Below are 15,497 nucleotides of genomic sequence, written 5' to 3' on the forward strand. Positions count from 1 at the left end.
AGCCCCCCAAACACCAAAATCTGTATAAAAAACACAGTTTGGCTCATAGATGAAGGTATACGGACTTATACGACAGCCTTCACGCATTAGTATAAATTATTCATTAGAAACTATATAAATATTAATAAAATACATGAAATGTCTATCATGTTGAGGCGGATATGCCCTTTGAGGCAGACCCAGTCATTTGCAGCAAGCATTGAATTTGCTGAAAATATCATTTGACCCATAAAACAATAGATTATATTAGACCTTTGGTAGTTCACTAGTGTGGCAGTATTGTATGTATTAGGCGGTATGTGAGAGGTAATGCTTGTGCCTCCTCTTCCTCAGGCTCTGTGCTAGCTCCCCTCCGGCAGTGTAAGGGTGCAGCAGCATGCAGGGGGCGTGGCTCTATCCACCCTGACACACACAGACATACTCCCGGGCTGCACACGCACGGACAGCTGCTCTGGACCCGGAGCCGTGTAGTCGGGGGATCCCCAGCTAGTTGTCCTCTCCCAGTATGTGCCAGGCAGCGTGCCCGTACTGATCCATCCTTCAGCATTCCTCCTGGGCACAGACACCATGCCGGGCAGCGACACAGGAATAGCCGTGGACAGGACTTACTCTGATCCTGAGAGGCACCAGAGGACCAAGACCAGGGTGAGAGATCAGTGGTGTGCGGGCGAATGAGCAGCCATGCCGTACATGCTTCGTGTCAGTGCTGGGGATTGTAGTTCTCCAGGAGTCGGCTACATTGAGTCGTGCACCCATTGGAGTGTATGATGCAGGTTACAATGTGCTGCGTACACTCCAGTCAGCGCTCCCATGAGGTGCATGCTTCAGGCGCCATTATATCTATCTATATGTAGACTATGATGGTAGGTCTGTGAGTACTGCACCCCCTGTGTTATGGCTGTGCTCCCATACCTCCAGTGTACGTATAGCCATTGACGTGTGCTGCTGATGTATATACCTACACACGGACATGACTCATCCTGCGCCTTTAAATGTCGCTATTAGTTTGCTTGTGTCATTTTTGTCACTGCCACAGGTTCTTACTATGACAGACATGTATTCTTGTATGTATACAAATATGGCTTGTTGTATGAGGAATATGTCACACATGACACCACTGACAACACCAGGGTCATGTTCTCTTTCTGATCTTCTTTTGGTGTTTGTTTATTTATTTGAATGTCTTCTAATATAATAGGTGTCACAGAACACCGCAAATATCACTTTTGTGTCAGTGTTCTGTGTTACAATGACACAATATGACTGCTCTACATGACTGTGTTCTTTCTATGACAGTGACACAACATGACAGAGGATTCTACATATGGCAGTGACACAACATGACTGTGTTTTCTAGCTATGACAGCGGCACAACATGACAGAGGGTTCTACATACGACAATAACACAACATAAGTGTGGGTTCTACATAAGACAGTGACATGACATGACCGTGGGCTCCATCTATTATAGTGAGACAACATGACTGTGGGTTCCATCTATGATAGTGACACAACATGACTGTGGGTTCCATCTATGATAGTGACACAACATGACTGTGGGTTCCATCTATGATAGTGACACAACATAGGTTCTACACAGGACAATGACAATTTTTTGTTGTTGGTATCAATAGGAATGTAAGTGACTTTTATGTGAATGTTACAATAGCTCTTGTATTTACTAATGCAGCTGAGCTTCTTTCTAGCACCACTTTTACTTTGTTGTAATGCTTGTCAGAGTTGTCAGACCATCACTGATCAGATGTATGAAAGTTTTCTGTTCATGAAAAGGACAGTTAACCATATAGGTGTTGGCGTAGTAGTTTAGTAGTGTGAGGTATGCCTAAATGGGTCAGTACCAAGCTTTGGACTATAATGCCAGCTACATTGCATTCTCTTCATACACCATTGGTAGTATTACTCAATATAAAGGACCTGTCTACTTTATTGCTTATTTGATGAAACTTGACATAAGGGTTTAACTTATCTGTCTATCTGAATCTGTAAGCCAAGCCCAGAAATAATGGACTGTGCCTGTCACTAAAATGACTTGCCTTGCTCCATGACATGATGGTGGGTCATTAAACCTAAAATGTGTTTCCTCTACATTTGCTGAGAAGCTGTATGCAATGTTTTGGGAGAGACTTACTCGGACTGGTTTACTGCTTACTGGTTACATGCACCATATGTCCTAACTAGGTTAGGGTCACCTACATCAAATAGTGTTTCCCCCTTGTGAATCAGTACCTCATTTCTATTAGTAGGCAAAGGATCTCTTTGGAGTAACAAGGACAGTTCTGTTGCTCCACAGAGTTAAGTGGCAACACCCTCATTGCTCCAAAGAGATAGTTTGCCTACTGACAGAAATAGCAGCATTTCGGTAGCAGAGGCCCTGATTTACAAGGGGAAACACTATTTGATTAAGATGACATCTTTATCTATCTATCTATCTATCTATCTATCTATCTATCTATCTATCTGTGAGCTGTGGCACATTCCAAATAGAGATGTCACAACTGGTGTGACTAAAAACTACACGTGTCCTTTCTACCGTTCCTCTTGGGTCAAAATGTCCCAATATGAGTGGCATGAGATGAGCAGCTTTGAAAAGAGAACTTTTGCATGACAATGACAAAAAGGAATTTTTAAAAAAATCTGGCCACCTTGTGTCACTTATCTCACAGTACCTCAAGCCAGGAGGAAATTTACAGAATGGCACATCTGTATTCTCCCTCATGGCAACATAAAGTAAAGATGGGTGTTATATAGGTATACTTGCCGGACAGCACTCATATGGCATTCGGTAGAATTTTATCTAAAACTACAGAAAATTATCATAATTGAGTTAACAAATCTTCATTATAAGGTATAACTGGAAGAGGCTCAAAGGAAACTTCCTCGATAGAATGCTTTAAGATAGTTCTGAAAAGTGCTTCAAGGAGAGAATAAGTGCTAGGGCCGCAAAGGGATTCTGGCCAAGGCACAGCCAATGATCACCGCATTGTGCTGACTTCATCACTAGTAATGATTGTGAATGAGGTTGTGTTCTGATTTCTCAACTGCAGCATGATGGTGGCAAGAATCCATGAGGACTGTTATGTTGCAGCAGCTTACATGTCACAATGAGACCTCATTCACTTTCATTACTTGAAGGCAGCGAGGTACTATGACTGTCATCCATGTGATATGTGATGGCAGTGTTACTATACAGCCCTAGCCTTACTTTGTAATGCAACATCCATTGGAAGGGTCTCTATGATGGCTTTGCACAATTTAAAGGTTGTATGGAGCTCTAATAGCTTTTAATGTGCATGAGCCTTTGCATGCGTACAAATGAATGGCTGATATGTAATACTACATTAAGGCATCAGAATAGAGCAGTTGCTAGGGCTAACACTCATCAGGTGGTTGCCTGGGCTGCTTTAATCCTAAGGGGTTATCCGCAAAACACTACCCCTTTAATTGAATTGTCTTCTAATGTTACCATCTGCATTGATCTGTTTGTAACATAACACGGCGGTGTCAGTTTCTCTTTAAGCCTGGTTTATCACAGCCTATGGCAGCTAATGTTTAGGTTGGACTAAAGAAATCTAAGAAACCTGGCAGACCCCGGCCAACCGGAACGCGGATGTGACCCCTTCCATAGATATACAGCAAGTTAAAGGGGTTGTCTGACCATTATATGTATTTCTGAGTCAGATGGTTGATTCACTGACACCTGCACCATTCTCATTCAGTTGCTTATCAGGTCTTGCTGGTCTCTACTTCCTGGTCCCATTTTGATACAAAACAAATGCCCCCTTTTGCCCAGTTCACATCTGTGTTCAGTTTCCATTCTGGGAGTCCGCTTTGGGACCCCCTGAACGGACTGCCTGCAGGACTTTTCTCTCCACATATATTTCATGCGAATAGGGGAACGGAATGGCCCAAACGCAGATGTGAACCAGCCTCAGCCGGTCAGTGACAGCAGCAGTGACTCGTCTTAGCCAATGATTGGCGTAGTAGCAAGCATTTCCTTCGTGTCGGGACAGGACCATGTGCACACCAGTAACTGTTACTTTGATATAGATTGCCTATTTGGTTAGATCATGGTATCTGACTCCTGGTGCGACCTCTCCATTCAGTTAACTGAAGGGGCTGTATAGCAGCTGTGCCTAGTATTGCAGCTCAGTCCCTTTCACAATTTGTTTTTCACTTTTGCAATTCCAGTGTCAAAAGTATTTCACAGGGTAGCTGTTTGTGTGTCTGCATATAATATTTTTTTTAAAATTATATATATATATATATATATCTGTAGCATATTCACATAGGCTCTCTGGTAGGCTAATATTACCTTTCCTGGTACTAAGACTTGGGACCTGTTTTATGTGGCTGTATTTGTTTCTGATATTTCGGCGTCATATTCCTGGCCAGATTCCAGAAGATCTTTTCATTTAATAAATACCTCACAAGGAAATTATGGCCATCATTTTGGTTGAATAAACAAGTCTCAAGTCATGTTGAGTATTTATTGGTACAAAGTCTCTATCACTTCTCCACATGACTCAGAGCTGCCTCGACATGCTGATATTTTCTTTTCCAGTCCAAACTGCATATCTACAGAGAGCCACAGACACAGACACAGGCACTGAATGGGAAGTCTTATGAATAGGCTTGAAAGAGCATTACCCTGGAGTGAGGCTTGCTTATATTTTCCAGGAACTTGCTAGCTTTCCTGTGCTGCAGGGGCTTGTGTTCAATTCCTTATCTTTGCACCGCCCAGGTCATTCATATTCCCTATAGTATTCCTGTAGCAGAGTATTATATAACTATGTAACGGGCCCTCCCTTCATTGTGACATGGCTACACACACTTTAACAAACTCCAAATTGTTATGAGGCGAATGACAAGTAGCTATTTCAAGCACAAATTCATTTGTACTAGCAAGGCATATCAGCGGGGTGAAGTTGGGACAGAGTGTTTAACATGTAAGAGTTTTAATAGCAGTCATTATTATATACAAATGGCCAATTGTCATCCATATTAATTGATTTATTCGATCATTTTTGCAGGTATACTTGGCGATTATTGTCACAACACCTTGAAAGCTGTTTGTTAAACATGTCTTGGTTACTTACACAATCCACGTGAACACTAATAAGTGTAACAGTGTGTAGATTGTATTGTTTTTCAGTTTCAATGCAGATCATTTGACCATTTCCTACCTGTAAATGGTAAACTTATAAGTTGTTTTACAGTAATTTAATACTAGCACTATCGGAGGTCCATCCTCCCAACCGCGGTCAGGCTACATAATCTACATCAGGCCAAGCAAAGAGCAGTTTGCACAGAGAACTAAATGATCCTGAAGTCTTCTTTTCTTTTTTCTTTAGCTGCTATGGCTCCTAGTATTTTTCTCTTATCTGCTATTCTGAGCTTATGTGTGTCACCCTCTGTATTATGTTACTGTCACATTGGTGTTAGGGAATATTCAGACAGAGTTTTATGAAGGTTGATTTTGAGTGGAATCCGCCTCGAAAAACTCTGCCCAACTCTCCCATTCCCTTTAAGGCCTAGTTCACACAGGGCAAGGGGGAGCTTATTTTGGTCCTGATTTTGATGCGGGACACCGCGCCTGAATTGGACTAAAATACGCCTGCTGTGACTTCCGAGAGTCACGGCACTCCGGTCCGGAGTAGGCCCAAATGAATGGGCCTAGATCGGAGCATGCTGCCGCGAGGCAGACACTGCGGCTGAATCAGCCATGGAATCCGCCTGAGGAAAGGGCAGCTCGCTTCTTTTTTCCGTGAGTGGCAGCATGCCACTCACGGAAAAAAGAGCACTAGCGGTGTACACAGACCACTATTGTGAGGGGGTGGATTATGACGTGGTGTCAGCGCCGAAATCCGCCCCCTCTTGCCCCGTGTGAACAGGGCCTAATGGGAGTTGGGCAGAAAAAAATCGCTAGTTTAAAAAATAAACAAGAGGAAAAAAAATCTGCCTGCCTGAGTATTTTTTTTTTTTTTTTTTTGAAGTATGGGACCCATATCTCTATTAAAGCGATGTTTCAGGCAAAAATAATGCGGAACATGTTCAATGCGGAGACAGAGACCAGAGAGAAACCCTGCAATAGGGCTGAGCAATTAATCAGAAAAATCTATTAATGGATATGATCTTGCTCCATGGATTATTTCAGTTAGTTTGTATCCATGCCATGGCTAGAGTCACGTGGGTGACAAAAATAGTTGAGTTTGAAGGTAAATGCCTTAATCGCTTCATTTCCTCCCATTCTGTTCTCCAGGGATTTTGTTACAAGGTTTCCCAGCTTCACATGCTCATTTTGCAGATTTCCATGAACATTATTGGATAAATGAAGGTTTAGTGTGCTGAAATAAGCCGGTGTGGCACATGAGACACTGTGTGGATGACAATAAACACAATAGGATTTTTAATATCAATCGTTTGTTATGACATGGAGCCCCTTCTACCTGTGTAGGATACTTGCTAATAATATGCATGAGCTCTGCGTCTGTCACCCAGATATCATTGTCTATCAGGATCTATAATTTCATGTCAGGATCCCTGTAGATTATAAGGAAGGGAAATGCAGTGGTAGTTTAACATAAAGTAAGCTTCTAATGTGGCTTTATCCTTCTGACAACATTGCACCAGTTTATGATGTTGCCAGAGCGACAGGAAAACCTTCCATTGTTTTGCTTATTCCATATCTGAATGTCTAGTGCAGATTCAGCTTGCTGCCTCCCTATCTGATATTACGTGCTCAACTTCTAATATAAAACCCCTGCAATAGTATAGCTCTGGCACTGGCTCACATGTAGCCCTGGCTTCCTATTACTGTGTTACTCACTGCTGGGTCTATCTATAATAGGTAAAAGGATTGGGTGAGTTTGTAGTTATCTGCAGATTTTCTGACTAGATCGAGTGTAGATGAGAGCCTAATGAGCTTTGAGTCAGAATGTGGGAAATGATGCGTGACTGCTACTAAAAGCAATGAAATCTTAGATCCAGGTACAAGAATCCAGCTAGGGGTTAAATTGGTTTGGCCATCTTGTTTTTTTTTCTTTGCTATGGCATTCATTGTATTTTTGGCATTTTCAGAAGTTGGGATACCCATTGTGTTTCTACCTTTATAGATGACCTAGGGAAAAGGAGCAACTTGAATTTTTAATTTTTTTTAACCTTTATTTTTATCTGGAATTTATCAGCAGTGCCTTTTTCCTGCAGCCCACTACATGGGGCCTTAGCCTAACTCTCATATACAGTGATATCACAACATCATGGAAGAGATTATAGGGAAGTATTTACCAGTATATTTGTGAATCCCGCACTGTGGTATGGTGCAACGCTCACTAGAAACTGCATCAGCGTCTCTCAGCGTCTGTTTCTCACTTGCTTCACTAGCTCCCTCCTCCCCATCCCTCACTGAACTGATTATCTGTCAATTCTTTTAGGTTGAGGCCCAATGTTGCAGAAAAGCTGACTTTTTTAAAATTTTTTTTAGATTTTTGACCCAAAGCCAGGAGTTGATTCAACAGAAGGGAGATGTATTAGTGTATCCTATATATTTCCCATTTCTTTTCAAGCCACTTTCACAGTGCCTCCAAATAATGCAGCAAAATCTGCAACAAGTAAAGCTGAATTTCTGCAAAGAGGAGCAGAGTTTAGCAGAGAATTGGAGGGTACACAATCCGTATTAGCGGTGGAGTGAGGAGTGCGAAGGAGAGGTCTCAGAAGTGGAGAAAAAGCCATTTTATCTGATACGTATGTTGGCTCACATTTCACTCATGAACAGTGAGTGAAATTTGCCATGAAAATCCCCAGCATTTCCATGACGCAGAGTACCCCGCTGAGTTGTAATTGTGCAGGATGTCTAGAATCAGCTGAGGATTGCATTACATTGAGAGTAAATGGGAATTTGCATGGTTCAGATTAGAGATGAGCGAACACTAAAATGTTCGAGGTTCGAAATTCGATTCGAACAGCCGCTCACTGTTCGAGTGTTCGAATGGGTTTCGAACCCCATTATAGTCTATGGGGAACATAAACTCGTTAAGGGGGAAACCCAAATTCGTGTCTGGAGGGTCACCAAGTCCACTATGACACCCCAGGAAATGATACCAACACCCTGGAATGACACTGGGACAGCAGGGGAAGCATGTCTGGGGGCATAAAAGTCACTTTATTTCATGGAAATCCCTGTCAGTTTGCGATTTTCGCAAGCTAACTTTTCCCCATAGAAATGCATTGGCCAGTGCTGATTGGCCAGAGTACGGAACTCGACCAATCAGCGCTGGCTCTGCTGGAGGAGGCGGAGTCTAAGATCGCTCCACACCAGTCTCCATTCAGGTCCGACCTTAGACTCCGCCTCCTCCGGCAGAGCCAGCGCTGATTGGCCGAAGGCTGGCCAATGCATTCCTATGCGAATGCAGAGACTTAGCAGTGCTGAGTCAGTTTTGCTCAACTACACATCTGATGCACACTCGGCACTGCTACATCAGATGTAGCAATCTGATGTAGCAGAGCCGAGGGTGCACTAGAACCCCTGTGCAAACTCAGTTCACGCTAATAGAATGCATTGGCCAGCGCTGATTGGCCAATGCATTCTATTAGCCCGATGAAGTAGAGCTGAATGTGTGTGCTAAGCACACACATTCAGCACTGCTTCATCACGCCAATACAATGCATTAGCCAGTGCTGATTGGCCAGAGTACGGAATTCGGCCAATCAGCGCTGGCTCTGCTGGAGGAGGCGGAGTCTAAGGTCGGACCTGAATGGAGACTGGTGTGGAGCGATCTTAGACTCCGCCTCCTCCAGCAGAGCCAGCGCTGATTGGCCGAATTCCGTACTCTGGCCAATCAGCGCTGGCCAATGCATTCTATTAGCCCGATGAAGTAGAGCTGAATGTGTGTGCTTAGCACACACATTCAGCTCTACTTCATCGGGCTAATAGAATGCATTGGCCAATCAGCGCTGGCCAATGCATTCTATTAGCTTGATGAAGCAGTGTGTGCACAAGGGTTCAAGCGCACCCTCGGCTCTGATGTAGCAGAGCCGAGGGTGCACAAGGGTTCAAGTGCACCCTCGGCTCTCCTACATCAGAGCCGAGGGTGCGCTTGAACCCTTGTGCAGCCTCGGCTCTGCTACATCAGAGCCGAGGGTGCGCTTGAACCCTTGTGCACACTCTGCTTCATCAAGCTAATAGAATGCATTGGCCAGCACTGATTGGCCAGAGTACGGAATTCGGCCAATCAGCGCTGGCCAATGCATCCCTATGGGAAAAAGTTTATCTCACAAAAATCACAATTACACACCCGATAGAGCCCCAAAAAGTTATTTTTAATAACATTCCCCCCTAAATAAAGGTTATCCCTAGCTATCCCTGCCTGTACAGCTATCCCTGTCTCATAGTCACAAAGTTCACATTCTCATATGACCCGGATTTGAAATCCACTATTCGTCTAAAATGGAGGTCACCTGATTTCGGCAGCCAATGACTTTTTCCAATTTTTTTCAATGCCCCCAGTGTCGTAGTTCCTGTCCCACCTCCCCTGCGCTGTTATTGGTGCAAAAAAGGCGCCAGGGAAGGTGGGAGGGGAATCGAATTTTGGCGCACTTTACCACGCGGTGTTCGATTCGATTCGAACATGGCGAACACCCTGATATCCGATCGAACATGTGTTCGATAGAACACTGTTCGCTCATCTCTAGTTCAGATCTAATATCCATACCACAAATCAGGTTTGTGCTGTGTGGGTCAGATTTGGTAAAATCTTATCCGTTTTGCTGGTGCTGCTGTAAATGCTTTGGGTTTTCCACCCACAATTCCCCATTGAAAAGTTCAGTTGTCTCATGTAGCAGCGGTTCAGCATCCTGGCTGCTACACTAGGTGTGAACTTGGTTTTAGGACTTATGCATACAACAGAGTATGGAGACCATCCTGGCACTGCTGTACAGGCTATGCCTGCTGCCATAGGGACACTGTCTATACATGTGGAGTTCAGCACTTTTTTCCCCCTTTTTAGTTTCTTATGAAATCTGAAATGAAATGTACTAACATATTAAAAAGGGGCTGTATGCCTGCATTACTGGTGTATTGGGGGTGCGTTTGATACACCACAAAGCTTTCTTACAGCTATTGCTAATGTACCATTGCAGAAGAGGAATACATGAATATACTTGTGTTACTGTCCTGGATCTGACTGTGTCGTATTTGTTTTACAGACAATTGTTGTCATTGTGACAAATTTGGCAGACTGGGAAGTTATTTGGAACTATAATCGGCTAGAACACATTCCTTGTCCCTCATAATGTGACCAGAGACTGATTGATTCTCTTATGTGCTGTTATATTAGTGAAATTGCTGCACTGAAAACTAAAGGGCTTTCCTACATTGGCCCTTTAACATGTAAAAGGATATGCTCTGCAGGGAAAATGTGGATGCTCAATAGCAGCTTACCATTAGAGGGGCCATATCTGAGCCCGAGTGGGTCAGCTTGTCATTCTGACGGTTAAGATAATCTTTTAAAAGGGTTGTCCAGTTTCAGCAAATAAATATTGCTTACATAATGAAAATGTATACAATTTTCCATGATACTTTCTGTATGAGTTTCTCAAGGTTTTCTAGATCTTTGCTTGCAGTGATTCATTGTTTACTTGTAATATCAGTCCATGGTCGTGATGGACACACGGGTGCACAGCTCCTTACAGTCATAGCACAGGAATCAGAGTGCTGTCTAATATTGGAATATTATACAATCTATACAAGCAATAACACTTGATCACCTCTTTAATACGTGTTGTTTTCAGAGGTTTTTTTTGCGTGTATGTGTATATATAATATTATATATCTGCAATACTGTGTAGATATATAATCTAGATCTGCACAATTGCTTAAGTGTGTAATAACCTTTTTTGCAGTCTCTTTTAGGATACCGATTCACACCGATTGTCTGCCATAATTCATTGTGACAGCCTTGTAAAGACTGTGCTACAGAACATTAACATTGTGCTGGAACATACTGTTTAAAACCTTTCCAATAGAAAGTATTACTCTATTCTTGATATGGCAGCGCTCTCAGGACATTGAGTAATTGTTGCTCTGCTGTCTATGAAAGAAATGAATAAGTGTAATAAGTCTAGGATGAGTTACAATAAACTGGTGGACACTGTGACCCAAGAAGATGGCTTCTTGATTTCTTTATTACTGTCTATAGACCTAGATGAGCTGTGTCCTGAAAGTGCAGGCACATAACAGATTAGACAGGAGCACCTCTCTTCAGGTGGCCAGAATTGATACAACCCTTGGTGATTGGACCACTGCCTGTCCCAAGACCCTTTTTAGCTCCCATTCATACTTTATTGTGATCTATGACGCCAGGTCCAGATTCCTCAGTGTGAATGGGATCTTTTGCTGCTGAGATTCCTACTTTCTCCTTTAAAGGGGTTGTCCAGGAAATACAATTCTGGACTGTAAGTATTTCCAGTGTCAAACTACTTGGCACATATTTTACCTTTTGGTCTAACCAGTAGAGGAAAAATAACTGAAGCACATAAAAATATTCCTACTTTAGGCTGGGGCCCATTGTTGCAGAAAAAAAAAAAAAATCTGCAGTGGAAATGCTTTGACTTCAAAAATGCAGGCATTTTTGCAAATTGAAGCATGTCTATTATACCTAGGGAAATGCTGGCCAGCTCTGTCCCGGGGAACTCCCTGGACCCAGTACAGGGGGTGGGTGACAGAAGGATACTGTCTGTGGTGAGCTCCATACTGGAGAATAAATCCTATCCCATGTATGAGCCGTGACAGCACTGTCAGTGACTGTCTATTTCACCACAAGTGTGAGAAGGAGCGCTATCGCAAGTCCTTCTTTCCAACCGCGATCAGGCTGTATAATCTACATCAGACCAAGTGAAGAGAGAGAGCTAAATGATCCTGAAATCTTCTTTCTTTCTTCTTCTATCTGCTATTCTGAGCTTGTGTGTCTCCTTCTGTAATATATTACTTGCCATTATCCTGTATCTGTATTACTATGCTGCTCTAACACACTGAAATATCCCCACAGTGGGACTAGTAAAGGATTATCTTATCTTATCTCTATAAAAGCAGAAAGGCCCCAGAAAAAAACTCTGGACTTTGTGAAAAATGTGACAGAAAAAAAACTTAACATGTTTCTGCCATAGGCTTTTTATGGCTGCGGCTTGCTACGTGGGGCCTTAGCCATATAGTACTACAGTATAGTATGCTGTTTTTGTAGGTTAATTAACTGGAGCTACAGTTAAGTTTTAGGGTGCAACCATAGGATTGGGGTTTTGAAGCCAAAGTGGATTGAGAAACAGAAAATGGCGGCTGTCCTTTATACATGTTCTACCTTTATGAGCTGCACCTATTCTATATTGGTCATTGTGTCCAGCAGTTTCTTCATTTCTGCATTTTCAAATGTTTTTTAGCTGAGTTTAGAAAATGCCTGAAAAAGGAAACAAAACACCGTATGAAAACTCTTGTAGCCTTAAGGCTACATCTACTTGTCAACTGTTCAGATTTCCAAAAAGCTGCTTATTATTCTATGGGCATTCATAGCAATGCATGTGATATTAGGTGAGTATTCTGAATAGTGCAGCACATTGAAGGGCTTAAAGGTGTTACATGGAGCCAACTGCACAGTAATATAGATTTATATTGCTGTTCCTATGTGTGAGGTCTAACTGATACATTTTATTAAAAAAAAAAAAAAGTAAAGCAAATATATCTCCGACAGATGCTCTGCACGATGTATACACAACAACTAGGTAAACAATTCTATGTAGGTCAGAAAATAAAGTACGAAATCATTGCTATTTTCTTGTTTATAAAAAAAAAAAAAAAAAAAAAAGTGGAAATACATAACTATATTGACCTAACGTACTAGTAATGGACTAAGATTTTATTTGTATGGGGACAGAGGGGCGCTCGCTTGTCCCCCAATAGCTGATAATGTTAATTTCATGAACAACCTTCCCTCAATACGTTCCTTTTCCTATCTGACCGCTCTCAGACCCTGCTTTGTTCCACTGGCACACATGGGCAGCCCTTTTAGACTTATGTTCTGACTGATAACATTTTAGCTACACACACTCAAAATATACAGCCTTATGACTTACAATACAGCAGTATTCTCTACACTCCACCCGGAACATTACTAATCTCAGAGCCTGATTTAAAGTGAAAGCCATGACATCTCCTCTATTGCTATAGGTGGTGTTGGTAATGGTAGAGGCACAGTTGTTGGCATTTATCCCTGCTGCCTTTACAATATGCGGGCAGCAGAGACAAATGTAGATGCTAGCTGCTATCCCTGAACCACCAATAAGCAGAGGGTGACCTGAGAGAGATGCCTACTCTTTCAGGTTCACCATTTTAGTTTCCCCAATATCCTAGCAGAGTAGGCGTGTGTGGTGTGTGATTATCTTAAAAAAGATTCCAACTCTTGGGTGTAAAACAATCACTGTTACTATAAGTATGTGGTTGAATACACCTCTGATTGTTACGGACCCCTTGTATATCTATAGAGGACCTGGGTTGACTTTACTTTCTGAAGGTTTTACCTTTCAATACAATCTTATTACACTATAACTGAAGTCTTCCTTCACTTGTGCTGTCTATAATGTGATCCTCCAGCATATAAGGCGGTGATGTTCATGATTCACAGACAACATGAAAGAGATTCCTTACTTAATCTCACTGTATGGTGTAAATGAGATGACTATCTAACTATGTATTATTACTCCTAGGCAGTATGTACTGGATGAATCACATCTTCCACGAATACCTAGGTGGCTTGTTCTTATTTCTTGAAATGTCAACTGATGCAGACATAATAATAAAAAAAGTCACTTCATGACCAGGGGGATACTTGGCATTATTTATTAATGGATAGTACAGTTAGGTCAGCAAATTGCTGACACTGAAGATGCACTATCATGGAAAATGTATTAAAACAGATTTCAGATTTGTATAGGTAGGCTTATTCTCGTCAAACAATAGTAATAGACCACTGTCAGATCCAAATCAAATGAGTGAAATCCAATGTTGGTGGTGGTCCTACACATAAAGTAAGCAGTTGCTCATACAATAAGCTGCATTTGCCAATGGTCTACAGAAAAATATTTAATGTCTGTGGCATGTTTGTGTGCGGTGAGGGGCTTCCATCCATACACTTATGGCAGATGTAATGGAGGGAGGGATCAGGCAGCTGAATTTCAACATATCCATTGCTTTTATCTTGTAGCATAACAAGTCTCTGTCGGAGTTATCTGGCAGTGGCTTATATCCCTCTACTCGTTGATCATGCATATGTCTGTGGGGAAGAAAGATTACTTTATTGTTAATATTTTCTGCTATGTACAACTTTTTGACCAAACACCATTCATTTGTAAATTTCTGTATATATTTTCTACATTCACTGTATGTGATAAATAATATTATGTTTGGACTTACACACGCACAGTTATACTCAATATGTTTGTTTAGTCGTTTTGAAATGGAAAAGGGTTTTTATTTTTTATAGATTTTTTTTTTTTGCAGATCTTTACCACTTTTTGAAAAAAAATTGTCATGGTTCCTCATGGGCACTTGGACCTGGCTTCCCTTTGCAATGTACTGCAGTACTTCTATACTGCAGTTTATTGTACATTATTGTCTGTATGTAATGGGCCAAAATGTATTACTCTTCTGTACATGACAGCTAAGAGGCCATTGGTTGCCCGTCCAGGCTTTGAATGGTGTAAAGTAATAGGTTACCCATCCCCTGTGCTTCTATTCTAAGGCTACCTGGGGTTGCCATACTTTGATTCCTGGTACCTATAAACATAGGGGAAATGACTGCTTAGCTCATCACTGCTAAATACCTAGTGAATGAATTCCTATGAAAGTAAGAACGCAACAAACTATATATCTAATTTATTATACAATAGGGTATAAATAAAAATAACAATTTTATTTTGGAGGCAGAATTGCTATTTTTTTTTTTAGTACTTCACAGCCAAAAATGGTCCCAACTCCGACTTCACAATAATGGCTACACAACCATTTTAAGACCCTATTACACAGGCCGATGACTGAGAAATTTATTGGGATTGTACATTTGTAGGAATGATGGTTCCTTATAGTTGGTCTGTGTACATGTGCTGGCGATCACCTAACCAATGAGTAAACTACTTGTGAAAATAGAAAAAAAGTCCCAGCCTCATAATACCATGTTGCAAGATTTGTATTAACTCACTGTGTCCCAGGAAACCGATGTGGATGTTGAAACACCAGTGGATATAGTTGCGTGCTCGGATAGTCTTGACCGGTAAAGACTTTTAATGAATAAGGAAGGAAGGCAGGAATCCAGCACTACGCGTTTCGAGGACTTTTCCTCTTAGCCATGACTAAGAGGACAAGTCCTCGAAACGCGTAGGCTTATGCCGTACCCGTACCTGTACTTTGGAAGTTTATTCTTACACATGTAGTTTAAAAG

At 41.8% G+C, this 15,497-nt stretch overlaps 1 protein-coding gene across 1 annotated transcript in view; it reads left to right on the forward strand.

Annotated features, from left to right (window-relative positions):
• The first annotated feature begins 421 nt into the window (after nt 1–421).
• The window catches only part of TMCC3 (transmembrane and coiled-coil domain family 3), a 48,487-nt gene continuing 33,411 nt past the window's right edge, over nt 422–15,497 (forward strand). Inside the window, exon 1 of the mRNA XM_075274492.1 lies at nt 422–645. Within this exon, the coding sequence (XP_075130593.1) occupies nt 568–645 (78 nt within the window). The 5' untranslated portion in view covers nt 422–567. The remainder of the gene's footprint in view (nt 646–15,497) is intronic.

The sequence above is a fragment of the Leptodactylus fuscus genome, chromosome 5 (assembly GCF_031893055.1).
Source record: "Leptodactylus fuscus isolate aLepFus1 chromosome 5, aLepFus1.hap2, whole genome shotgun sequence".
NCBI lineage: Eukaryota > Metazoa > Chordata > Amphibia > Anura > Leptodactylidae > Leptodactylus > Leptodactylus fuscus.